The sequence below is a fragment of the Haliotis asinina genome, chromosome 5 (genome assembly GCF_037392515.1).
Source record: "Haliotis asinina isolate JCU_RB_2024 chromosome 5, JCU_Hal_asi_v2, whole genome shotgun sequence".
Taxonomy (NCBI): Eukaryota; Metazoa; Mollusca; class Gastropoda; order Lepetellida; family Haliotidae; genus Haliotis; species Haliotis asinina.
Window position 1 is genome coordinate 59,392,381 of NC_090284.1, and position 27,904 is coordinate 59,420,284.

At 38.4% G+C, this 27,904-nt stretch overlaps 1 protein-coding gene across 2 annotated transcripts; it reads right to left on the reverse strand.

Annotated features, from left to right (window-relative positions):
- Positions 1-97: 97 nt before the first annotated feature.
- Positions 98-27,682, reverse strand: LOC137283687 (diencephalon/mesencephalon homeobox protein 1-like). 2 transcript variants are annotated; one of them, XM_067815339.1, is made up of 7 exons: positions 27,498-27,682; positions 18,294-18,417; positions 12,887-12,978; positions 12,255-12,356; positions 6,200-6,891; positions 5,486-5,565; positions 98-1,670 (listed from the first exon to the last, which is right to left on the reverse strand). In XM_067815339.1, the coding sequence occupies exons 2-7, from the start codon at positions 18,379-18,381 to the stop codon at positions 1,501-1,503; spliced, it is 1,224 nt and encodes a 407-aa protein (XP_067671440.1). In that variant the 5' UTR covers positions 18,382-18,417; positions 27,498-27,682; the 3' UTR covers positions 98-1,500. The 2 variants fall into 2 exon arrangements, with proteins under 2 accessions (XP_067671440.1, XP_067671439.1); XM_067815338.1 differs by lacking the exon at positions 27,498-27,682 and adding an exon at positions 22,797-23,014 and having other exon boundaries at positions 101-1,670.
- Between the last annotated feature and the right edge of the window lie 222 nt (positions 27,683-27,904).

Sequence of the window (27,904 nt, forward strand, 5' to 3'; positions counted from 1 at the left end):
GTATGTCGGGTAAATCCTCCAACTCTATATTATGTTGTTTTAACGCAACAACAATCAATAACGTTGCTGGCTGATCTGACAAAACACCACCCCAAAATGGTTTCTATTTCGATTATTTTATTCAAAACAAAACATTATTTCAACGTTTCAACAATCATTACAACATTTGAACGTACGTATACACTTTGTAAGTATACACAATTGCCACAAGTAATGAATAAAAGTTAAAATTAAATAGCTGACATAAACGATTGCACCAAAATGTCGTGGCTTTAAGAAATGCTCAAAGACTGACATCATGCCAGTTTATTGCACAAGAATGGCAACAAAAGAAAAGAAGCAAAGGCAACGAGGAGGAATACAGTAACACAAATGGTGTTTATGCTGATTCAGGGCGGGTAAAATATTCATATGGTAACACTGATACCTACTGACAAATATACTAGTAATTAAATTTATATGATCTTAAATTACATGAATGCCTAATTTTCTATTATGTAATCAACGATCATGTTGATTTGCATAATAATAGTAATATTGTTTGGTGGTCGATCGCAAAATAAATAATATTAATGGTTTTAAACCTTGTTCTAATCAGTGATAGAAATGTCGACAAAGAAAGGTGCGCATCCATGTTATATAATCCAACGATCAACACCATTAGCATCGAGCTATGCAAATTTGTATTTTCAGTTGATTAGACTAAACAATTAAAGGAATGAAATATCACAGAGACGATGCGTGTTAATACAAAAAATGAAAACCAAAATAAACGTTGTTACGAGAGAAGGATAATTGTGAAAAAAAAACACGTTCCAATTCCTTGCCAACATGTACACGAAGCAAAAAGCGTCCCCCATCCGTAATATATCGTTGTCAACAAAACGGTAATCATCGCACATACATACAAACTCTTCATATTTACTCTGACAAGTTCACATTCAGACAATAGCTTTATATTCATATGTGATCATTCATGGGCTTTGAGGATTCACATTATACATTAAAGACTTCATCTCTTTCTCCATGTCCATAGACCTTATCCTCCTTTCACAAAGCACTAAGGTGATCGTAAGTCACTAAGGTAGCCTTCGTGCAATGTCAAGGAATGGGAGTTAAGGTAAACCTCAGTAAAGGATGCTTCGTGAAAGGAGTCCCACGTCATTTTGCATGCTATGTAATTACATATACGCATTAATCAGCATTAAACATTTATGATTTCCGGCCTGAATAATCAGCATATACAAAACAGCACTATTTTTGACAGTTCATGACGCCATCTTGGCCACGTGATGACATCAGAACTTCCGGTCACATGATATGTCCACCTCTTCATAAGACGTCCTTTAGCCCACATGGTAAAATGACCTCGATTCTTTGGCTTCGTATACAGAATAATAAAATGTCCATTACGTTAGAGACTGAAATGATCAATTTATGATACATGTGATTTCGCAATGTTATCCATCCTTGATATGGCGATATAGTTGTGAGTGGTGATTACTCTGGTTTAAATAGTCGGTCAGTTGAACTGGCAACCATGGCTTCTGCATGCTCACGTGCACGCCGCCTCAGTTCTGCCACAGATGAGTTCCGGTGCTCGTGCATGGCTAGAAATGGTGGCCAGGTTGGTCGAGATGGGTTGGAACACAGGCAAAATGGCATACAACCTGTAAACAAATATATCCTTGTAAGTAAATATATCAAGTCATGGAATTTATTACACAGAACTGAAAACGTATACAAAAATATGTAGAACACGTGAATGCAAAATATAGACCCACGCATTCTGATAAGTGTGGGTTATGAAATATTAAGGATGACCTACAAAAATTGCTCTTCGTCTGGCCTTTGATATTCCCAGTATCCATATACATGTAATGGGAAACATATTGAAAATATTAGGTGAATGCGAAACATGGATCCACATACTCTACTAAATGCGTGTCATGAAAAACAAACTAAGATTGGATGGCACAATCATCAAAATGTTCACTCGGTTCTGGTTTTTCAGTGTTCCCAATTCAGTTCAGTTCTGTTTATTAGTTTTAAAACCATCCGACCCATATTGCATACAAGTATAACTATGTTAGATTGCAAGCGCATTATACCAAAGCATTACCTTAAATTCCATCTTAATACTAAACACACTATAAGTACACTTTGCAGAGTGGGACAGGTTCTGAAGATGTGACAAATTCTAGGAATCATGTCGTTCGTTAGGCTGTTTGCTGAAACTAGGGGACGTACATCGGTAACAAGGGGGGCCTACAAATACAAACTGCTTTATATTTGATGGGCTTTACAGTGCAAGCAGGGAGAGCCTTAATGACCAACAGAACAATACCATTTATGTAGTTTTAAACACCAAATTACTTGAATAAAATATAGTATATAACAATATATGGAATACAATATCGAAAATAGTAAGTGAATGCAAACTATGGCTCCAACGAATTTAATAAATATGTTTCATAAAATAATTGAGATTGACCGATGAAAACATGAAAAGCGCTATGGTTTTCGGCCATCACTATCAACACTTATTTCGTGACGTTGAAGTGTTTTTGAAGATATTGATAAAACGCTATCTTGTCTAGTTAAAGTTGTGTTTTACTGAATGTTACAAAAAAACACCGCATGGTTGATTCAAAATCAGATAAAAACTTCATCCGTGACATTAATAATTTGATAACAAGTATTCTAACTAATTCAATAAATTGATGTCATTTATCAACATGAAAATGTAAGACATCAGAGCATAAATGACACTTTAAAATAATTTATCAGGGCATATGTTCTAAGTAACTGCATGTCATAACTGTAACTGCTGCAGGTTCTGTCACTGCATGGTAAACTGTTGTAAATGAATGTTTGATGTGTCAATCTCTATCGGAGGCGGGAGAGTCTGTCTTGTATCAAAAAAACAGGTAGCATGGTCGGGGGCACCCATGGTAACATGCCGGTAGCAAGGTGAAGGACGGTACATCACTCACATAGGCAAAATAAAAAAGTGAAATGTTTCTCGGGCATCGGCGCGTCACTTTTATTTGTGCGAGAAACATTTTTTCTTTGCCATTTAAATAAGATAATTTTGACTTGGCCGCAACCCGATCATCCATATGCCCACTATAAGAATGAGTGTCCGTAAGAACGAGTGTGACTGAATCGGCAACTCATTAACATGAGCTAAAATTCCCAAGCTGTATTTCTGAGTGAAAAAATAAAAATGTCACTTTTTTCTATCAAAAACTAAAAAATAAACTCCTACCGCCCTTGTCACAGTTGACATAATTTGTGACAGAGAAACATTTAATTTTCTATGCAGCCTTACAATGTTCCCCGTCAGTTATAGTAGTGGGTCTGTCCTACCATGTTTACCTGATAATTCTTATGTAAACACCAAACCATTTTCCAAATCATAAGAAAACTCAGACATGGTCATTTCTTAGTTTTTGTAACGGTCCATCAACATAATGTCACCAGAATCCCTGGTCTCCCTGGGGCGCCTTTAAAATTTGAAACTATGTACTGGTCCGTCTATTCCTGGTTTTCGGTGTGTTGTTTTAATCAGTAATAATCTGTGAAAAGTTGTGTTTGTCGGTGTCTGACGCTGCACCAACAGCTTTCTGTCTGGACCAGACAATCCAGTGACTGACATCATGTGCATCAATCTAAGACAGCGACCCTGGCCACCCGATCCCGTTAGTGAGCACTTCCGACGGGCATGGGCTGATGAAGGCCAGTTGTTACCAGGATTTTCACAGGTTTCCATGCATTCATGTGTACACTTATCACCTATATTCTTCTACCTGCACAATACCTTTCTATTTACATACATTAGAGGGGCGGTGGGATAACGCAGTGGTTAAAGCGTTCGCTCCTCAAACCGAAGACCCTGGTTCGATTCCCCATGAGTACAATATGTGGAAACCGTTTATGATTTTCCCTGCCACGATATTGCAATGTTGCTAACAGCGGCCTAAAACTAAACTCACTCACACCTGCATCAATATCCCGCGCTAACCAGTCAAATATTAATTCGACAATTATATGAACCAACGCTCTACATGTTCTCGTGTTTCCTTTAACCCACCTTTTCGACTTACGGGTGAAACATATGTGAAGCGACGTTAAATGTAAACTCTCCACTTTAACAACACATTGCTTAGTAGAACAGCACCTACAGTATCGCCTCCGACCTCAGTACAATACAGCTTCACCCACTGCATTTCATAACACTGGTAATGAAATCAAGACACGTCCAATCTTCATTGTCTGTGTACGACACTAAATTACTGACGAGCAATACCGTGAGTTCACACAGTCATCTGTGCAACTCTTGCCTCTCACTGCCTATCTCATGAGCTTCTTGCTTCAACATAAAATATTTAGTACGCCAAGCACAGATACGTTTGGTTTTTTTCTGTCGAAGAAACTAGGGGCAAATTAGGTTTGGATGAAAATTAAAGTTTTTTCTCTGCTTAAATGAGGTCGCAGCGACACTCAAGCGAATCTGGATGACACAGGTTTGGTGGCAAAGACCAAATAAATTGATTCCGCTATGCTTGGAGTTCCCCCTGGACCATAAGTCACTGACTCTTACGATAACAAGTCTAAATTTAATCTATTTTAAAATGTTTTAGTAAGATATAATTACATTGCTCAAATTGTATTATCGAGAAAAACTATCTAATTTACTCAACTGTATACGTGAGTTGAATGTCAAATATATGTATTGATTGCCAGGGAAACGAGCCGTTTAGAGGATTAGAATTTCATGGGAACCGTTTACCATCATTCCATGTTCGGAGACACGATGCCTCGACTGAAGAATATATCTCGCCCGGTTTGATCACGTTAAACGACAAGTTGGGAAGGACGTTAATCTTTGAACGTTAAAATCTAGTTTTCTCGCTCAATATACTAAATGACACGTTTGTGAGTTTTTTAGCAATAAGGTTTAACGGTTTTCCCTTGGATAAGTAGATTCGAAGTCTTTTATTGACAACATGAGAGTTAGGCCCACTTATTTCAATAACGCAATTGAGTGTGATTGAATCACATGTTGGAACGCGCCTTTTGTGAAATGTGTGTACAAGGTCCAGTCTAACTATTTTAAAAATAACTTTTAATTTTTAACTGACATAACAGTCGTGAGTGAGTGAGTGAGTTTAGTTTTACGCCGCACTCAGCAATATTCCAGCTATATGGCGATGGTCTGTAAATGATAGAGTCTGGACCAGACAATCCAGTGATCAACAGCATGAGCATCGATCTGCGCAATTGGGACCCGATGACATGTGTCAACCAAGTCAGCGAGCCTGACCATCCGATCCCGCTGGTCGCCTCCTGCGACAGGCATAGTCGCCTTTTACGGCAAGCATGGTTTGCTGAAGGCCTCTTCGAACTCGGACCTTCATGGGTTATGTCTGTATGAAATAGTAGCAGTTACATGCAGAATACATTTGGTATGCGTACATACCTTTGAAAGCCGGGTGTGGATAATGTTGAAGCAGGGGTCTATGGTTGAAATGTGCATCGTAGCATGGCTTCATGCTGGATCTGAAGAAGAAAACAACGGTTATAGTGACACAGTAACACAGTAACACATAGAGTGATAGTGAGTATCGCTTTAAGTCGCTTCTAGCTGTACTCCAGCAATATACAATAGGTTCAACACATAGATCCTTATGGGAAATCGACCTCGATATTCATGGAGGCGAGCGAACAGTTTAATCACTAAGCTGCACATAGACTCTAATAAGACAAAAATTGGGAGATTCGTCTTTGTTTTTAAATAAATTGCCTACGTAAAATCACATCAGCATATCGCTGGAGGAAATTCCAAGGGGATACAAAATAATGAGAATTTTTAAGTTAATGGCACGATCAAATACGGACCTGGCGCCATGAAACCTAAGATCCATTTCGGGCAGATTCAAACTCATGACTAGCAGATCCATATGAATCCTGCTGACTATGTCTTGCGCGACTTAAGTTTGTCGTCGAGATTTGTCAGAGCTTGAACGTGTATAGGTTAATCATGAAATCATATCATTTTTGATGAACATATGTTACTGTCAAATCATAATTTCGATATTACACAGTCTTTTCACACTCGGAGATTAGTCAGCATTTTTTATAAACTATGACTACCAGCAGGGGTACTGTTTCCGTGGTTATTATTTCCACTTACCCGTCAAACATGGGGAAGAATCCAGGCCTTGATGCTGAGGCCACAAGGAGCGACTGAGAGAACGGAAGATGCCCCGCACTCACTTTAGCGAAGAAGTCCGACTGTGGCAATCCAAGTGACGGCAAAGCGCTGACCGAAGTCTTCAGGCCTGTTGGGGAGGAAGGCTCACCAGACGCCAGGGAGTCGAACTCAGACGAGGTAGGTCTGTTTGTATCCTCCTCTGTTTGTGCCTGTTGTCTGTCGTCTGTTGTTGTGCTCCTGTCGTCTGCCCCTTCATGATCGTCTGGTGTTTCCCGCCCTTCTGTATCAGACACACACAAATCCCTTCCTTCACCTTTATTCTCCCGATCAGCCTCTTCCGTAACGTCTTTGATCACAAGGTTTTCTGGAATGTCACTAACATCTTGGGTTTCTGTACAAACAATAGGCTTCGACTCTAAAACGGGTGATGCTACAATTGAAAGTTTCGTTTCCTCTGCCACCGTTATTTCCCCTGTCTCGCCCAGTGTGTCCTTCACCTCCTCAAGATCTTCCGGTCTCTCACCTTCCTGTCCGACTTCTACACCTATATCGGTGTCACTATGCTGTTCTGACTCTTCACCCCCGGGCATATCACCCTTACCCCCTTGTGGTTGTTGTTGTGCAAATCTTTCACTCTTTCTCCACTTGGCGCGCCGATTCTGGAACCACACCTGTGAATGAAAGAGAAGATTCATGATGACGACAAGAGCACTTTACTTCAAGGAACACTGCAGTTGCTGAATTTAAAAAAAAAACAGAAAAAAATCCAAATATATCATGAGGGTCTAACATTGAACTACACAGCAGTGTAAGGTGAATACTTATGACACTAAACAGAAAAATACGTCGTTTGACGCAGCAGTCGGTGTTGTTGGCAACTACATATTTACGACGAGACACTGTTCACCACTAAATATAAATCGCTGTAAAAAGGAAATTTACTAAATAAGGAAAGAAGTTGATATATTCAGTTAGATTTGAACCATTAAAAAGTGCGAATGTGGGATTTCCAAGGAAGTGTTTAAACTCTACAGAAACCTGTTACCATCGGGAGACAAAATGTGTGGACAGCTTATGTGATTCAGTCGATTTACTGGAAGAACGTGCGACAAGATTCAGACAGTGTTGGTGAGGGGGTAAAGCTCATATCTGGATGAGCAGGGAAAACTCAACTCAACATCCATTAATGTTTGGTAAATTGTGATAAAGACTGAACACCATACATAACAGTAATATACAAATGTTGTGTATTGTGTCATAAAACACCTTTAAATGACAAAATAAAATGAATTTGTTATGTCGCGATTTTAATAGTTCTTGGAAACATTTAAGTTACTGAAGCTCTTGAATACAAGTTTCAATAAAGTTGTTGTAGCGATTAAGAGTAACATGTTATGATACAACTGTCAGTCGAACCGAATTTAAGTGTATCTACCCGTTCAGTATCATGAATTCATACCATGCGTACATTTGAATGAATGTATTTTCATGCCTACGGAATTTGGATTTATCACAAACCTATATTTGACAGAGGCTACAGTTTGTCAGGAGGTTAATATTAAAGCAAGACATGAATGGAATGGATCGGGGTTTCTGGCATCAGTTCCTGACAAGTCTTTACAGCGAGTCATATATAATGTTACGAGAGTGGGTTTTCTGTAATCTGTATTATTATTGATTAAGTGATAGTTGCTATGGGAAACATTTCGTATCACGGTAATACTATTTTAGCGACACGCCTTTTAAGGTAACGCTTTAGAGTTGCCTCTCCTTAGGCGCTCTTCTGTATATGAGTATATGTTTTGACACTTGGTAAACACCAGAACTGAAAACCAAGACTTTGGTGAATTGATATTATATTTGTGACCATTAGATTTGACTCAGCTGCATTGTACTAGAACCTCTAATGTGAATCATTGCGTGTTGCTCTTTGATCAATACATATTTTTGAATATTTTAGGCTTGTCAGTGTTATATGTTATTGGTTCATTAGAGATTTCATATATCTTTTGACACGGCAAATTATTAACTGTAAAAACAGATATATAGACAAAACGTGTTTTTCTGCTGTATAGTCTCTAAGACCTGCTGGTAGAAATATGGAACTTTATGTGTTCATTTTAGCCCCAAACATGAAACTGATCATGCGAGAAGCGAAATCTTTGCAGTCCAGGTTTTAAAGGAAAATGGGTTTCATAGTTATCGGAATTTTCAAATAATGATCATACAAATATTTCATTTGTCATTTATGAAAGATTGACAAATTCCTTTGGTCAATAATTGATCCAAAGCGATTCCTTCTTATTTTTTCGAATTCTTCTATGTGATTTTTTGAAAAGGTGGCAAAGAAGCGCGTACTAGAACTATAGGAAGAGAAAGGGCTTCGACACAGCCAGATGGCTAGGTATCAAGGTCACATGATAACAGGGTCACGTGTTTGTCGTTTTTGGAATCCCTTTCACGGTATTAGCCGCTGACATGTCTGTAGTACAATAGGATCATTTTCTAAAGACGTGGCGTGACAAAGATTATGCCAAAATGTCACTTTTGTTGACTCTTAATTTATTGATTTGTGCCAAGGAAAACTGGATTTTATCCTTTTCCGCGCGTCCTCCCGTGGGCAGTTCCACTCGCGTCATAAGTCTGTGTATTTGTCTCCTACCTCCAAACAACCCAGTTCGCGGTCTCTCACAAAGCGCTTCAACTTCTCATCCAAACAGTCACGTGGCCCATACCTTTCCCAGCCAAATCCCCAAATCGATGTAATTAGGTTTAATCTGGTTGGCACTGTCATCGGGCAATATTTCATGTGCTCAGGGTCTGATCGGTCTTGATGGGTATTTGTCCCTCAATTTACAAATGCATCTTGCTCATTAATTAGCCATTACCTTCTAATTTAATCAGCGATCTTTTCCATTGTCATTACGGCGATTACTTCTGTTTCGCCTTCTTGTTTATTCTGACGACTGTGAAGAAGTTCCAAGGATCCTTATGTTCCACCGAGGTCTAACGTGAGATTGCAGTGAACAGTGCGGGAAATTCTAACACGGAATGGTAGACCAAGTGAGCTGGCGTGAAACGGAGAGGAAATAAAGCCATTTGGCTGACAAAACCACCTCCCTTCCTTCATCAAACATTAAAGAGTAGCTCGAGACATGTTTTTAGCCTAATCGAATCAAACGAAGTCAGTTTGTCAATTTTATTTTGAATTAAATTCAGGCGTTGGTGTTGTGTGCTTCCACATCCGGGCACCGAGGCAAAGTAGCTGTTTCTTCTAACGCATTAGCTGCGTTTCGCTACCACAGAGAAAAGCTCTTGTCAATCCAGCGCGTTCAATACAGGGGGGCTAAAACTTTTTAAATTGAGTTAATCTATTTGATTAAGACACAGCGAGGATGGTGAGTCGTCCTTCCGCGCATCCCGACACTAGCTAAACTCCACACACCAACACGCTGTCAGGATCTTGTCACACGTTCAACCAGTAAATCGAGTGAATCACATAAGGTGTCTACACATTTTGCCTCGCGATGGAAACAAATTACATCAGAGCGTAAATACCTCTTTCAACATCCCAGATTTACACTTTCTAATGGTCGAGATCTAATTGATCATATGAGATAAGTCCAGGAGAACATCGTCTTTACTCTGCTTATTCACATGAATGCACCTTCTGCATGGTCACTAGGTGCTACTGTTAATACGATGTTGGGAAGGGCCCCACTGAATAAGGAGTATGTCAGGTTCAAGAAATAAATATACACTATGTATGTGATGGAATATATGGCTTCTTAGAGTAAATATCGGATGCATGAGAATGTTTATTGCTTGTTTGTTGTTTAACACTTCACTCCTCAATATTCAATTTATATGACAGCATATGCACCAGACAATCCAGGGATCAACATCATGAGCATTTGAGAAACGATGACATGTTTCAATCAAGTCAGCTAGCCTGCTACCCGAACCCGTTAGTCGCCCCTTATGATGACGATCAATTCTATCTCGGATCGACACGGCTTTTATATATACGTATTATGAGAAAACGTATCGAATTCAACAGACGGATTGTGAGTTCACTAAAAATAGCGTACATTGAGTATTCATAATATCAGTGTTTGAAGAAGAAATAACCTAATCATGAAAAGTAAGATAGGATATATATGAAGAACGATTTGAATACATGGAATTTCGTATTTAACAGCATTGTCACGTGGATGAGAAACACCGATAAAACGTACGACTGTCACGCTGAAGACCCTGGTTCGATTCCCAACATGGGTACAATGTTTGAAGCCCATTCGTGGTGTCCATTCTGCCGCTGGATTATTGCAAAAAAACGGCGTAAAAACAATCTCACTCACTCTCTAGTCTCATGTGTACTCCTTTAAATGCCCTTTAAAGTATTCACTATTGTAAGTCTCTGAATTTTATTTTGAAAACTATGGCTTATTCTATATTCGTGTGAATGGAGCCTTTACTAATTCTTACGTAGTCCATTAATTTTATTGAGACATTAGGATTTCAAGTGCATTCATCGTTGTAGACGTATTCAGATATATACATGTATACCTATATCTTATGTATACATCGATGGGTTTTAAAACTGATATTGGTCACCTTGACAATAAAGTAATGCGGTTCGTAATGTAACGCAGCTTTTACTTGAACAGATCTCAGCAAAAAGTTAATCTTCTTTCATCCTATTACCAGAAAGTAGTCCTTTTCGAGTCCTCTCTAACGCTATCAACGACTTGCCTCGTCTTATTCTAATGCGTATTCTTATAGGAAAACTATGACCCATTTAGTCTAAATGAACCAAATTATAGAGGGTCAAGATGCTGGGCGATTTTGTACGCCATCTGAGTAATATGACCGTAAACACCTGTGCTTTTGGGAATCGCATATGTCTTTGTAATGACCAAATGTTTTAACGTTTTACAAATCATTAGTCATCCCTTCCTCCTGACAGAAAATCCGGTTCTGTTTTTGATACGTCGTAGATGGATACCCAATACAAACGGGTGGATATACGTGCACCATTCTGACTTCGCATCATCGATAGCTTACAAAGATGGTTACGGTGGCATTTCGTTAACACGCATTTTTTCCTTTGAACAACGCATCGAATTATCAAAATGTAGCATAGACGGATCCAGAAGTGGGGTGGGGTGCAGAGGTGCGCACAATCCACCCCTTCTTTTGCCCTGAAAGTTAATTAAATGGCCATTGAAATCCTCGTAGAAACGAGTGAAAATGAACTGTGAACTCCTTCTCTGTGTTGTTCACATACACCATCCCTTTCTCAAAAAGTTGTATCCGCCTCTGGATTGAGAAAACCTGGAGTATCGATACTGGGCCGTGGTGTTAATGTGGAGCCTAATATATTACTCAAAAGAACTTAAAACCATCCATTGGTTCATAACAATATAGTTAATATGTCATGTCATGACAAATATTAAGGACTCCAGTGGTGTTGAAAGTTTGGTGGGCAGCATAATTACAATGTATCAATGTAAGTGGCAACTCGTATATAGAGAATCTCACCCAAGTGGCTACTTATACTAAATATATCAACACGAGTTGATAAAGTAACAAATATCCGAGGCTTACGAGGATGTTTTACCTTTATCAATGAGTGTTGATATAATTGATATCAGTAGGCACGCGGGTGAGATTCTATTTATCATCCAAAATCATTCTTCATTAGTTTTCAATGAAAAATGTAGATCTCTGAACACAAAACTGCCATTAGATGTGCAGTGTGGCGATGTCATAGCATTGTGACGTCATCAATTTCATGACGTCATAGCATTGTCAGGTCATTGTGCAAAATTTACTGTCCGAACGATATCCACTAGGAGATATCGTCTGATCTCACACAAGCGATATCCCTGTAGAACAGTTTTGGGTGATAAATTGTTGGTTTGTAATTAATACACTACATACATGTAAATGACATTCACTACAGTTGATTGACAGGTGGCTTGTCACAAACAGTGTACAAGTAGTAGTACTATTATTTGTACATACAGACCTGAACACGAGCCTCGGTGAGATTAATGCGCATCGCCAGATCCTCGCGCATGAACACATCTGGGTAGTGGGTCTGTGCGAAGGCTTTTTCAAGTTCCTCGAGCTGCAGCAGATAGAAACATCATAAAAAGTGATTTCATTTGCCTTGTTTATGAATTATGAATTATGAATTATATCCTTTCAACGATGCATTCAAGTTGTCGCCATGACACTCTACTCCTATCACTTATACTTCGCGGTGGTGGGGTAGCCTAGCTGTTAAAGCGTACGCTCATCACGCCGAATACCCGTGATCAATACACCACATACACCTTCAGTGGGTGAAGCCCATGTCTGGAGTGTTACTAAAGGCGGCGTATACCTTTTAAAGGGGCAGTGGGGTACCTTAGTGGTTAGAGCTTTGGCCCATCACGCCAAAGACCTGGGTTCAATTCCCCACATGGGTACAATATGTATAGCCATGATACTGCCGGAATATAGCTTAAGAGGCATGAAACAATACTCACTCACTGTCACTAAACAACTCAGCTGTCTAAAAGAGGAATCATTGTCAAACTAATTTCTTAACGAGAAAAACATGTACACATAGGCTTATAGTTTAATATTCACAGCTGACAACGGAAGTTGACCTACCTGTTGTAAGGTGAAGGTCGTTCTGTTGCGACGCTGCTTTCGCCGCGCAAATGTGTCATCGTGGAGATCTGTGTGCAGGCCATATGCCGGATCTGTGAACAAAACACATATACATAATGCTAGTTATAAAAATCACATGAACAAAATTATGTTCATTAGTTTAAAATGTTTTTATGATGGAACTGTACAGACACACAGTAATAAGCATGTTATGAAGATTTGTCACCGATGAGGTTGTGCTGACGTAGCGTTACGTCAGTTTTGGTAATGTTCAAACATACGGGGACGCCAGAGATCGAATGTGTTCAATCACACACATTTTACACTGATACAAAGAATCGAACCTGAGTCTTCAGCTAAAAAGCAAATGCCAAAACGGCTACGCCATTACCCATCTCCACTGACGGGGACGTTTATTAAATATTGCACATCGCAATTTCATATGCGCCAAATGGCAAATGACCCTCAGAGGACTGTTTGTACAAAGGCCTCTAGTCTAGACCAATATGTGTGTCCATGTGAGGAGGCGAGGATAGCTTAGCTAACACGATGACATTTGGTGCTCCAAATACCGTGATTTGATCTTACAATTTATCAAGTTTGGGACCACTTCATACATTAATCAGTCTTTACGAATATTCAACAATAATTAAACCGTTTATGACAAAACTTCAAATATCTTTAGAAAATATGCTATTAAATCAGCACTTGGGATAAATCGGTGAATGAATGTCGGAAATGCATGGAAGGGTAAGGAAATTTCATTCAAGACCTGCTTCTAACCCAATTCACCGTTATCATAACGCTTGTGTTCTCTGATTGTGCCCAAATCGCTTTTAGATACTAGGTAATCAACTAATTCTCACTAAACGAGTCTAACAAATCAAACTAATTTGTGACCCAAAACCTAATAATATTCACGCAAAAAGAAGCACAAATGACATTCTGTGATTTTTGCTACCTCTTGGGGCGACAGGACGCGTCCAGAGGCATTCGGGATGAGTCGTGCCCCGAATCTTGACGGTAGCTATTGTGATAATTGCCCGTCAAGACTAACGCTGTTACAGCCAGTACTCGCTACCATATTAGGATTATTAATAGCACTTCATTGTTGGTAATTGCTTTGAAGAAAAACTGTGATCGAAGAAGAAAAGATGCGAAGCCGTACACAATACTACTAATGAGCTTACAGTTGGGTTAATATACTGTCGAAATGGGCGTAAAATAAAAATAAATGTCATTTCTTTTAGTGATGGTCCCAGACGCAAATGTCCCAAGGTGTCTCCAACGCCGGAAGCGGAAATAGCCGCAATGCCTTCTGGTTGTTTCATTGTCGCAACTAGAAAAATATACTTGAAAGGAAAAAATAAGAAAGTTTGAACAATTAGCCCTTGACAGTTGTTAGTACGACGGGAGTAGGTTAAACCATACAACTGGCGGACCAGTCAAAGGCTTCAAGGTATGTGTTTGAACTTTATTAATGACAGGAAAAAACGCATTTAACAGTTATCCCCCGTCTCAGTTTCACCGCTAGAAGGCGTTGATCTGATTCATGTCATCCTCATAATTAAGAACAACTTGACTCATGCTTTTTCATTCTTTGTCTTTGAAACAATTTAAACAATTGGAAAAATACCATTGTCACAATTTTAGGAATTACATCAATCATTCTGAAACTGCTACAGCCAATGGCGGTATTCTGCCAAAAGGAATGTGTTACACAATGAAAGGTTTTTGTTCGTTTGAAGAATTTGACGGGAAAGTTAAAATATTAGATCCGTATTTTATTCATAAAAACGAATGATGATTTAGAATTGAATATTACACAAGGAACATAACACTAACATAATTCTGTCAAGCAAATTAGGCTAAATATATACAGAAAACTACTATTGACAGTCACGTTTCATTCCATATATTTTGGAAAATTATAAGAAGTGTGTTTCTAGTAGTCATACATATTGGGACAAGAGACAGATCTCGACAAAAGAAGATTAACACATCCGACACAATCATTTTTTTAAAATATGACTAATTATTCCACTTCGAAGTCCATATCATGATTTGAGTTCAGTTGTAAATATCTAACACCACAGAAAAATATTTCGGAAGATATTACTTACGGATTCGGGATATTCAGTAACAAGGGAGCTTTATGAAGTTACCATCTCTTCCCGAGATATCATGGGGAATGAATTAATCTTCTGGGTACCCATAAGATGCACCCTTTACACATCGCTGTTACATATTTACTTTACAATAACTCCTCCCATATACCTTTGGAAATAGTTTTTGAACTTGATAATAAAAATATAGTTTATAATAAATATATTAAATGTATTTTTTTATTAAAAAAAAATAATTAAACATATTAGTAAGCGATTCACTGTACATTTAACACTTAAGCAACACGCTAAATGTCATGTGTGTATTTAGACACTGTTAGTCTATTTGCATGAGGCAAAGCATGTGAATAAACTACATTGTGCAATAAGCCTATATATATCGTGAACCCAGTACCACATTCTAAGACGTCACTATTCTATGTATACATCGAAAAATTCAGATCTTTTCATCTCCCTTTCATTAGGACGTTGAGGGTTTAAGAAACCATTATTCCAAGAATTTGGCCCCGATGCCTAAGGAAACTTATTCCTAACAACATACGTCGTTTTACTCATCTAATAATGTACCAGAATAATAAATCCCTCCAAGACACACTTAGCATATAGAAATTGTTTATTTCGCGAGAGTATATAGACGCACTCAAACGGCATAAAGCATTTGTTTCCGCAATCGTCGCGCTAACCAGAGGAAGTCCTCCGTATCGATTGGAAAAGCTAATGCTGTCTTCCTAACAAGTTATTGTAGTTAAAAACACACAGCAGTCAAAAGATGCCACTTCCACAGCTAAAAAACAACGACGGAGGACATTAGGACGTCAAGGCTTTTGTGTATGCTACCTTAACGAGAAACGACCGAACTAAGTAGAAAATTAGCAGAAAAACTGCTCGAACAGAGCTTTCACGAACACATTAATGAATCAAATAGCATTTCCTTTCCGGCGAGTATCTGCAATTATCAGCTTACAAAGACTAAAATACCCACACAACGTTCGGATATTTCTTGTAACAACAGAAGCAGAGCGTCCCCAACTACCACACAAGGTTCTTAAACAGATAAAATAGAATTATATCATCATTGAATTATTTCTGGCTTAAAAAGCCCTTTCCTTGCGTCAGAGTGTCCATTAGGGGCCCGGTATAATAAACTTAGAGATAATTATGTTCTCTCTGGCATTGTCGTGCCTTTTGATCTCGCCTTTTGCCCACGGAGATTGTCGAAGGATGCCGACTGTCGAGGTTTTCGGGGCAACAAGAACTGTAGCCTTCTGACTTAGTTCTTGACAAGAAGACAACACAAGAAGGGGTTGCTTGTATAGTGAAGCTGAATGAAATCACTTATAAGATAAACAAATTTATTCCCAAAAGACAGACCTTGTGTTTTATCCGATATGAGACGGTTATCTTTTCTATGGTGTGGGAGTGTTTATTTGAATGGTTGTAACAACAAGTAAACATAAGACGTCATGAAAGACAAAGCATTAAAGCACGAGCTGATGGGCGCTGTGTAATCGCCTTCAGGAGGTCTAGAAAAACATGCTAGATCAAACAACGGTAATGCTATAATTACAGCCCGATCTCAGGGTATTTGGTAAACCTATCCTAACCTTATTGATATTGATGGATTTTTTGACAGTTTTTCGCTACGGAATTGAAGAACGACTGAAGTATTTACATTGCTGAAGACAGCTGACTTGATAACCGTTATACCATTGTAACCTTGCTTGTATTTAGGTCAACTTATTGAACTGAACATTGTAATGTGATAATTGAATTGTCTGATGAGTATGAAAAAGCTGGCACATGAAATATACACACAAATCTAACTATACCATGTAATTCTATTAGGGAAAATAAATACATTGATTATGTTATGCCTGACAGATGTATATAATATAGACACTTGGTTTAAAGTAAATGCGTAGTTTTTAGCTTGTGAAATATTGTTTGACGCCGCTTTCAACAATATTCAAGTTATGTGAGGGTGGTCCGCAAATAGTCAAATCTGAACGAGACAGTCCAGCGATTAACTTCACAAACATCGACCTGCGAAAACAGGGTACAATTATATCGATGTAATAAGTCAGCGAGACTGACCACCGGATCCCGTTAGTCGTCTTACACTACAAGCACGGGCAGCAAAGAGGCGAATCCTAATTATGTATTTAACATTAGCCATAACAGAACCCATGCAGATCAAATACAGTGTAAAATCTTGCACAGTGTGGTATATTGGTGGTTGCACTTCAATACTGTCTGTGAAACCTCGTTTTTCATGAAACCCTACATTCCTGACGAGAACTATGTAAAGTCTGTTGTGGCTTAAGGGTCTGTCCAGTTGGTCAGTTGTTGGTCAGCAAGGCATCCCATGAATAAAATTATCAACCGCACTTATGTGGTCATTTTCAGGATGTAATCATTAATGGAATGAATTTGTGTGTGAGGTGAGAGAGAGAGTTTGTGTGTATGCGAGAAAGAATGTGTGTTTGTATGTATGTGTTTGTATGTGTGCATTGAAGCATGACGTCACAACAAACACTGAGACACAGACCGCAGTCAGTCAACCCAGTGCTATGCCACCCGCACTGTAAGGACATGGGCACTGTCCACTTGCTGTGTCAGTTAGCTGTGTATATATACTGACATCGAGAAGTAAGTAGACGCGTGGAAACCACATAGATGGCTGGGCGAGATACACTAGCGTAGTGGTGAAGCTTCTGTAGGTCGTCAGACTTGGGGTTGAGCGAGAGTGTGAGTGGAAGGGGTGAGTGATTAAGGAAGGAAGCCATGAGCGATTGCAAAAAAATGTCCGGGTCTTTTGGGACGTCTGTTTTTTGGGAGTGAACCTCGATATGAGCGTGGGTAAGTGAGTGAGGACTGGTATCGCAGCCAAATGATGGTTGAGTGAGTGAGTGAAGGGGTCAACAGGCAGCTGACTGGATAGGGGTAGGTTTTAACAGTAGGAACAATGAGGGGAAGAATGAAAGGAGAAGTGAATATGTGGTTAAGTGAGAGAAATGAAAACGAAGAGTACAGTGTGTGTGTGTGTGTGTGTGTGTGTGTGTGTGTGTGTGTGTGTGTGTGTGTGTGTGTGTGTGTGTGTGTGTGTGTGTGTGTGAATTATCGGAGTGTGAATCAGTGTAACATGAGTGTGTGGGCGAGGGAAGTTTGGAGTGACTTATTGGTAAGCCAGTGAAAGACACCGAACTCGGTAAAACTGACAGAATACAAGTAGCACTGACAACGATACGCACAGAGAGTTAACAGCCAGTCGGTGTACTTACATGGTGTGTGTGGCTGACAGCTGTAGTCTAGTCCCAGGGGTCGCACTGCCGGGTGGAGCGACGGTGGACAGTGGAAACACGGAAACATATTGCCAGACAGGCCTCGGCTGGAGTTGGGAAAAATCTGAAACCAAACACAGAGATGAGTAACAGTCACATATACATCAGCACCCACACATCTCAGCAAAACCAGCAGCTTTAGCTGTAATCTCGCCTGATTTCGTTTAAATCACATCCTGAATTTAAAAACGTGACATTTTGCTTAAAAACACTTTACCTTTGTAGCTATACCTGATTGCATCATTATAAAATAAGTTCTTTTTCATATGAAATGTTAGAATAATTATGGTGTGAAATAGATCGAAGTACGATATGAATGAGGATACAAATAACACACAGCGCCTGCACGTTCACATTTTAATCCTTTTTTAGCAGAAATTCTGTGACTCTCGGGCTTTTCTTGTATATCCATTAGACCTCTAGCAAGTATAGAAATAAACATTTCGTTTGTCAAATAGGTATTGTTAATCGCCTGAAATCAATACATGAATTATTCGTCACGGAACAAAGGGCACATGTGGTAACAGGTTTGAAACTGTTTCCCAACCGACAATAAATCCGAAAAAAAAATATAATACCTCTTTTTAATTAAAAACAGGTAACATTCCTCAAATATATCCTATTGGAGAGACATGTTGTCGGTCATAAAAAACAACAGATCCGGTGTTTTCGTGTCATTATTTCAACCAGTCGAGTGCAGTTAAATGGTCCACCTCTGAATACATGCATTTTACTAAAGCGTTTCCAGAAGCCTTTGAGGTAATTACAGAAGCAGTTAGCATTTCCCGGACCTCACACCTGAGCCATAGGACGGCCCACACCTGGAGCGAAAACTAGCACTAAGTCCGGCAACACAAATATTGAGTTTCCAATGAGGAAGTTGGAATAATTGATGTCACACGACCGTAACATATGTGTTAAATACTATCAGCCGTGTTACGAACCGCATTGTATATTTCAGCTGTGATTGACACTTCTGGATACAAATGTTGCACACCTGTTATATTCGTATAAAGACAGGTGAAGTTAGAATTAGTACGGGGGTAATATATAGATGGAGTTAAGCTATTATTACCTGCACTAATTCATTCAATAAATCAGTTATATTTGATCGTGTTTGTTTGTTACTGTTATCTTTGTTGATAACAAAATAATATGAATACATGTTTCTAAATCCAGATCATGCATTAGTCGAAGACAATGTGACAAAATGTTAATTCAAATGGTGAATATTGCTATAAAATATAAATGTTTATTCGACATTCTAAAATGGAGCATGTTAATGTTTATCCCGCTTTTTTAATTTAGCATCATTTGAACAAATATTCTTTTTTCTGTAAGTTAATCTCAAAAAACAGTAAAGTGATCACAGATACATTGATGTGATCGCAACATGGCGTATGTCTCATGATCATATGATCACCTCTGTTTTTATGTTGATTTTGCCACTAGGGACTGAACCGGTACGAAGGTTTTTTTTTGTTTATTTGTTTGTTTCGTTCTTGCTTCCTGTTCTTTTTTTTTTTTTTTTTTTTGCTTTACATTTGTGCAATATATCAGCACATATGTGTCCCACATGTTAATCATTGACCAAAGTGTATTAAGTATTGCTATGCCAAGTGTCTGTTACATGTTCTTGCAAGACGGAGATTTTGGAAATAGGCAAACCTGCTGTCGACAAAACGCTTATATTTCACAATAAAATATAGTTGAACTCTTCATATTATAAGCGAGCTGCGACTGGTGTTAACCGCCAGGGGATACACGCATTATTTGATAGATAACAATATATCCACTCACATTGTGCTACTTGCCCACAAGTGTAAAATCAATAATTATTTATGAATATGCTGCGTGTATACGTGAAACGGGAAGTGTTGTAAACACAGTTCCCTTCCTTTAAATATATCTTCAACCGTATTATACAGCTGAACTGTTTGAGAAAACACCGTTATGCGTATAACTTTCATGGCAACATTTTGTTTTAATTTGAACATTAATAATTTAAATTTTGTGAATGTCAGAATTACATCAAATGGTAGTTTGTCTAAAGGACTTGCATACGGTTTTTTTTAATACAACGTTGGGAAATTAAGCATCAAGCATCTCCAAGCATCAGTTCTGTATCAACTATAATACATTTCATTTTACCGTTATAGTTGCTGTACAAACAACTGTTCGTATGTGGTGGCCTCGTTTTAGATAATTATCCCTCTGTGCTCGCCACCCTATCTGACACATTTAGGAGATGAAATAAAATCTTACAACATTTTAAACGCATTAAGGAAAGAGCAGTGACTAAATTAAAACTATAAATGTGAACACATCGGTGTCTTATTCGTGGGATATATTCAGGGTAATATATAGCAGGATTATATGTCACATAATTGTTTTAATAATACTGATTATTATTTGCCTTAGAGACACTGTCACAAATTTGTTGAGTACCCTCGTCTTTATAATAGCATCAGATTTCATTATTATGAGATACTTGAAATACTAGAAGTGTATTACATACTTGAAAAGGGGATAACTTGTTTAATCTAATCCGGAAAAATATCGTAAACGATTTTTAATTTCATTTTAGAATTTTTGATGTAAAATAAACCTAAACTGACTTGTGTTATTTAATAAAAAATGCAGAATTAATGACTTTTTGAAAACAATTTGGGGTTGATGATTACCGTAATTTAAAACTCGTTAAAAGTGGTGGGGAAATCAGAATATTCTAGTATAATGCTAGAAATGACTCTGACTAGGATATATGATACAAAATGACAGAACTACTTTGGAAGTAAATTTTGATACTCACATTAAAAACGAACTTTGTTTACAATAAGATCTGTTGTTTCATATGCTGGTGTTAAGAATTTTTATTTTAAGTTACTAAAATGATATCTAACATAGAGAAGATTGAGTAATGTGTTGACTCTACAAACTGCCCATTCAAAAACACAACTAACTGCACACTTGAAAATTAGGTTTGACGTATCAACTACAAACGTTTTCAATACGTTATTTGAATGAAAATGGTCACTTTAACACCACAAAAGTGACATCCGACACATAACTATGAAGCCAGTAACACTACAGAGTAGCCAGTGCTTGTGTGCTTCGGTTTCAATCGCCGGCAAACATGGAGTGCACTTTCTTCCAACTTTCATAATTATCTCCTATTTTACACATGGAGCAAACTGACACTATGGTGAAAATAACACAAACACCTAGAAAACACATTCATGCTGAAACTATGAACATCTTCCTAGTTATCTTATAAAAAATACCTCATGTCATGTATACCTCGAAGGAAACTAATCCAAGGATTTAAATGCATGCCAAAGATCAGCAACACAAGGTATACGAGACGCATTTGAGACGTTTCAAGGTGAAAAGTATTTGAAAAGGCATTTCGAACATTACAACCACTCTTTCCGTTGGTACTTTTTGCACAGAATTACACAACAACTATCATAAAGATCCTTTTTCAAATATTCAAGTAACAGTTACCCTTGCCGTATTCATCATTTCAATAAACATGTATACATTTTGTTTAAAAAACCCACAGAAGTAGCCATTACTTGGTTTACAAACATTTTGTCATTAATTATGAAGGTAAAACAGATTAATGGAAAACGAAAGGAAGAGGAGCTTCCGGAAATCAGACTTTTTAGATAATTTAAGATGCTACAAAACAAGTAGGCTCACTGACTAGTGTTTGAGATATCTCAACATGTATTGCCTTATGGCAGTTCTGTATGCACTTAGGATTCAACCTCCACTGTAACGCATGTGCAGTCTAACTTATACTTTATGATATTGTAGAAGTTGGTGATTTTGATATCCTGAGTTTGAAGTAGGCATGCAAAACTTAAGTGACTGAAAAAAAACCTAAGTCCCTCCTGAATATGAATGGGCTACCGTAACAGCAGTCGCGGCGGTACCGTGGTTGACAAACGTGAACAACGTTCTATGAGATGGCTGTCTTCACGTATGAAATAATAGTAATTTGACTGGAAGGTCACACTTCTGTGGATGCAACTTGCAGCACATATACCCTAAACCAATATATATCGGGAACCAAAGTTCAATGTTAATGAATGAATAGTAGAAATGTCTGTTAGCTGGAATGACTGAGCCCTTTAAACTCACGATATTTATATTTTTCACATAAAAAACAAAGAGCAGTAGGCTATATTTTCACTTACAACATCTCAGATGGTACCAATTGATAACAATTGGAATTCAAACAACGGTATTTCAAAAATGAAAGTTTACGCTACACAAAACGATCCATCACTAGCGATGATGAAATAAGCCAAGACACATGTCTAAATAAACAAATCTGTAAACAATCTGTATCATTGACTGGTGGTTTAGTAACTATAAAATCAGGTTCGAATTGTTCCCAAATCAAACTATGTACACGGTAGTGTGGATACTCACTGTGTTAAGTCAACCAATGGGATCGTAAAGACTCCTATATCTGCGGTCCTACACCCTGTCGCGTGCGGAGCTCGTGCGGTCTGTTCGTTGACGAGACTTAAACTGACGGCATTATGTCCCTTGCCTGGGCAGCGGGCGACTGGGCCCGCCGGTCGGAGGTAATGCAAGATAGCTTCGCGTAATGTGATTTGGCAAGCATTTGCAAGCGATAGTGGCCTGGGCCGTATCACAAGCCAATGCGCTTTATAGGCGTTTGTTACATCGATGTAATCCCTAACGCCGATTTGGGGCCACTTTTCCTAATTCACTTTACTTGGTGTAAGTCTCAATTAATCAGCTAAATAGAGCAGTCATAATGAGGAATTGCGTTTGCCGCGGGCAAGCCTGCGCTCTCTCACAGAGTCAAATGATTAACCGAGAGCAAATCCGTGGACATGGTAATATAAACATATAATATACCAATTGCGATCACTAGCTGAGGCCAATTTTCAAATTTGTCATCAACGGTAGGTTTGTCTGAGAGCGCGATAGGAGGCCGACATGAGATTACGGCCATAAATATTGATGATGTTAAAGATATTGGTACAGGCGCGGATATCTCCCTCACTTTGATTTCAACCAATCCCCTGCAATTTTATCACGTGCAAATTGTTGTATTACTCTTAAGGTGATTTCGTTTCCCTATACTTTTCACGTAAATTCATCTTTAAGTGTCGAAACCGATCAAAGGACATGCATAATATATAGGGATGTCAGTCACGGGCCTTAATGGTGACGTTCAGTGAATCAGAGGCCCTAATGTTTGATATTCCACTGATCAACTCGCCATCGATTGAAGCATTGATGTGTACATGTTTTGACACGTGTCATTCGCCTTGCAATAAACACCTGGCAGCTATCACTCATGATGTGATACACATTCTTTAATACTTCATGGACGAAATACGCCGCCTGTTAAAATACAAAATGTCTCGAACTTACACTTATTTACTATCTTACACAAAATGCAAGTTAGTTACAAGTTCATGGAATTTTTTAACAAAAATTGTGAAATACAAATTTAATATCGATCACAGAGTGTGTGTTAGCTGTCATAACCTGTCCATGAGCTAAATATGCGTATGCGCGTGTGCGTGCATGCGTCCGTCGGCGTGAATGTGTGGTGTTTATTCATACCAAGACAACTTTCACTTGTTAATACACAAGTAATATTCTACTTAGGAAAAGTGAAGGATTCCATTTGTCAACTAGAATGCTTTCAGCGCAATTTGATACCATTTTCAGAAAGTCAGTAGTTATATGTTATGCTGGTTTCAAGCAGAGAGTGTTTATGAATAATTAAACAATATGTATACGGCAGTTCATTCGAATAATACTGATCACCCCGCTGACGGAAAACGTACTTGCCAACCATGAGTTTATATCACTTCTAATTGTAGCGCACAAACAAGATTATTTTCTGTCTAGCATCACTTGTTTTTCGTTATCAAAATGTTTAGACATGAATGATGCGACGCCATAAACCATATCCTTTATTCAACTGATGCAAGGTTTCTGTTGTAGTATCTGCCATATCATACGTATTTTAATTTCTCAGTGACTACATGTAGTTCATTGTTTAAATAAAAGCATACACATTTTGGCGCAACGTTTATAGAATGATTTGCGCTGAGAAACATAACACATATCTCAACAAGAGCAATATAATTTAGTGTCATTATGTAGGACTGTGTGTGTAAGGAACTGTTCTTGTTTCTGATCGAATATTAAGAGATGGGGTCATTCAAATGATTAATGTGGAGAGAAGTGGTGTCTCTTTCTCCTCTTGATAATGAATGAAATTCATACTGAAATTATTCCTTGTCACAAACAATTAACACATGTTCCACATAATTCTTTTTAATTATTTAACCCACCACCACCACCTGCACCCCCCCCACCCCCCCCCCCACCCCACCCCCCACCCCCCCACCCCACACACACACACGTACGCACACTCCCCCTCTCTCTCTTGGTAACTGTGAAATATAACCTATATCAACTTCAGAGACAGGGAACTGTTCATTTAAATCCCTTCACCCGTTTGTTCACATGAATGTTAAAAATCATAGGTGTACAATGGCGCGCTGAGAGGGCTATTTATCTGAATTCTTTCCCCCATCCTATCATAATGTTAAATACCAGTACCTGCATTTATTCTTTCATGTATTTTCGAGGTTTTGTTTCCTTGCGATATTTCGTTTTGATATTCGTTTGTTCTCTTCCTTCCCTCCACCCGGCGATGGTTTTCTCCAACAGCCCTCCCCCTCCCCCCATCCGACCTCTGCTCCACTTAATACCCCTGACCCTTTCCCCAAACCCCCATAGACACCTACACACACGCTCATACACAAAACAATCACAACTTTTTTCCGATAAATACCAACCCCTCTCTATCCCATGTGTTACATAGGACATACGGTCACTAACTAAATACAAATTTGTGAAAGGTTGTATTTTATTGCTTCAAGAGATCCGCATAAACGCTGTCTGCTGTCTTAGCGCTCCTTGTGAGATTTCATTCAACGACAAGCCAAACCACGGTGAAGCCATCGAAAAAGACAAAAGACCGACTGGGGCCTAATTCAATTTGCTTATTTAGCGATGTAACGCATACTGTCGATTGTCCGTAACCTAATTTGCGTGATAAATGACGTACTTACAAGTCTTGATTGAATTAAAATGATGCAAGCCCAGTCGTATCATTCATCAATTAGGAAAACTTAATAAGTCAATTACATTTTGAGATAAACACTTTTCAGGGCGCGACTTTGAAACTTCAAGATTTACTTTACCTCCAAGCTTGTTTCCGAGGAAAATATTCTCTCCAGGAAACGAACTTCGGATTTTTAAAACGTACGTTTTACATTGCCCCATCTTGCAATAGGAGTTTAAACTAGATAAATGTAATTAACGTCGTTCGTTTCGATAGGTTACCTTAAAAACAACACCTAATTAAATAATTGAATAAAGTTTTTCATAAAATGGATTTTTCTTGTCGGTTGAGAAGGAAATAATCGTGTAACTGATATAACCGGTTTGGAGGAAGGATGGCTATTATTTTCGTTTCGTTTTTTGTACACTTGGGGCTTTTAACGAAATTATATATGCCAAGGCCATCATTTAAAGCAGCTAGAACGCGTTAGGCACCGCAGAACAACAGCTCCTTATATATCTAATTTATATTGGTCAGACGTGGATTTTCTTTTGTGAATATACCTGTATGACTGACCACATAGCCAATATAGGTATGTATAATAACTTAAATTCTCACAAATTACAATGACAACTGGACCAACATTTTTAAAGGAAATATTTCAAGGCATCGTTAACGCATTTGGTTTGGGAGGACCTGGGATGAATATTTATTGTATTCATATATTTCATTAAATACAAATGAAACTAAAATTATTTTACGACGTACATATTTTGGATGAGAAAAGAACAAATGTATTTCGAAACAGTTTTATACGTGAAGGTAAAACGATGTTGACAATTCTCAGATCCTCACATACGTGTTGTAGTAAAACGTGACGTTATATTTATTTCAGGTATATAGTAACCTACCACAACATACTATTTTGGGTAAAAGGCAGTCTTACACACAAATCAAGCCACTTTTGAACGTCAAGCCGCCACTTCACATTGAACTCTCGTGACATCATATTTCCAAACTTCTGGTCCACGCATGCAGGTACATAATTACACCACTTGCTCCTTTTTACATCTTTAAATACATAAATATCTAAACTCTTTAAAAGAAAATTGATTCTTTAATTTGAACGTTTGTGGTCATACCAAAAACAGACACAAATTGTCAAACGCGGCTTCTCGAATACATGATCTGTTAATGTACTTTAGCTGCCTTACAGTTGCAGTCAGCCAGGTTGTGTTATAGACTACGGTATACAATTGCGCGCAATGAGTGCAGCCGATATTGATCGGAACAAATATCATGTAAAATGTGTACATCCGCCTTAACACACGAAACAATAACGTTAAAAGTCTTCAACATGTCACAGGCTCGTTATGGGAAATTGAACGTCCTCGCCCTAGTTTATCTCCCTTTGTGAGCTGCGTGGAAACTGTTATCCTTAAAGGCAAATATGGTAACTGATGATAACACCTTATTGTCCTGGTCATTCAGGAGTTTGTTATGAGTTAACAGTTCAGATTCACAATCAAATTCTAGCTAACTTTGATTTATCGCTGTTATCTGTATAAATAATGTTCTGACTTTTGGGGCTGGTTTGAAATACGTCCAGTATTTAGATTAAACCTAAAATGTTATTTATTTCTGTAATTAGAGGAAGTGTGGTTAGATGTTCTTAACAAGCACATCCTATCTTGGCGGACGTGCTGTTACAACGATCATAGCACCCGTTTTAAATCCGTTTTGGTAATCTACACGATCACTAACGTATCCCTTGGCCATATCTACAGGTTATACTCAATATTAAAAGATCATTATATTTTTAATATTTACCACCCAAAGGACAAGTAACAGTAAATGAAATACGTAGTCAGGACGAGATGAACACGAGTAAAATATCTTTAAAATATCTTTACAAATTAAGTGTTAAATATCAGTAAGAATTATGACCAAATAATATATTAAGATAGCGAGCTATATGGAAAATACATAACAGGCATATATCTCACCTTGGCAGATTAGGATGTCTATTTCAGGGTAAATGAAAGTGACGCCTGTCACTAATGTCCAAGATGTAATGCACACACGTCGTCAATATCAGCGATGGGCTCCAACTCGCGACGCGACGGATACTGACAATATTATATATCATCGTCGCCCGTCAACCCCTCTTTGATGTCTGGACACATGACAACAGGATTTTAATTAGCATAATGAGGTTTTAAACGCTCGCCGCGGAAGCCAGAGTTGAGAGGTCAGGGGTCGATTGCAATCGACCACTCGCTATAGAGACTTCTCCACGGAGAGATATTAGCCGAAGTTGGAAAACAAGGCTAGGTCGTCAAATTAGGCTTGATTATGTCAGTCCGTAATCTAATATTGTCGGGATGAATCTTTATCAACGAGCGCTACAACA

Coding starts and splice junctions, on each gene's coding strand:
- LOC137283687 (XM_067815339.1), bottom strand. CDS start 18,381: ATGTTTCCGTGTTTCCACTGTCCACCGTCGCTCCACCCGGCAGTGCGA. Junction 12,979..18,293: donor CTGTCAGCCACACACACCAT/GTAAGTACACCG, acceptor TTTTGTTCACAG/ATCCGGCATATGGCCTGCAC. Junction 12,357..12,886: donor CGACCTTCACCTTACAACAG/GTAGGTCAACTT, acceptor TATCTGCTGCAG/CTCGAGGAACTTGAAAAAGC.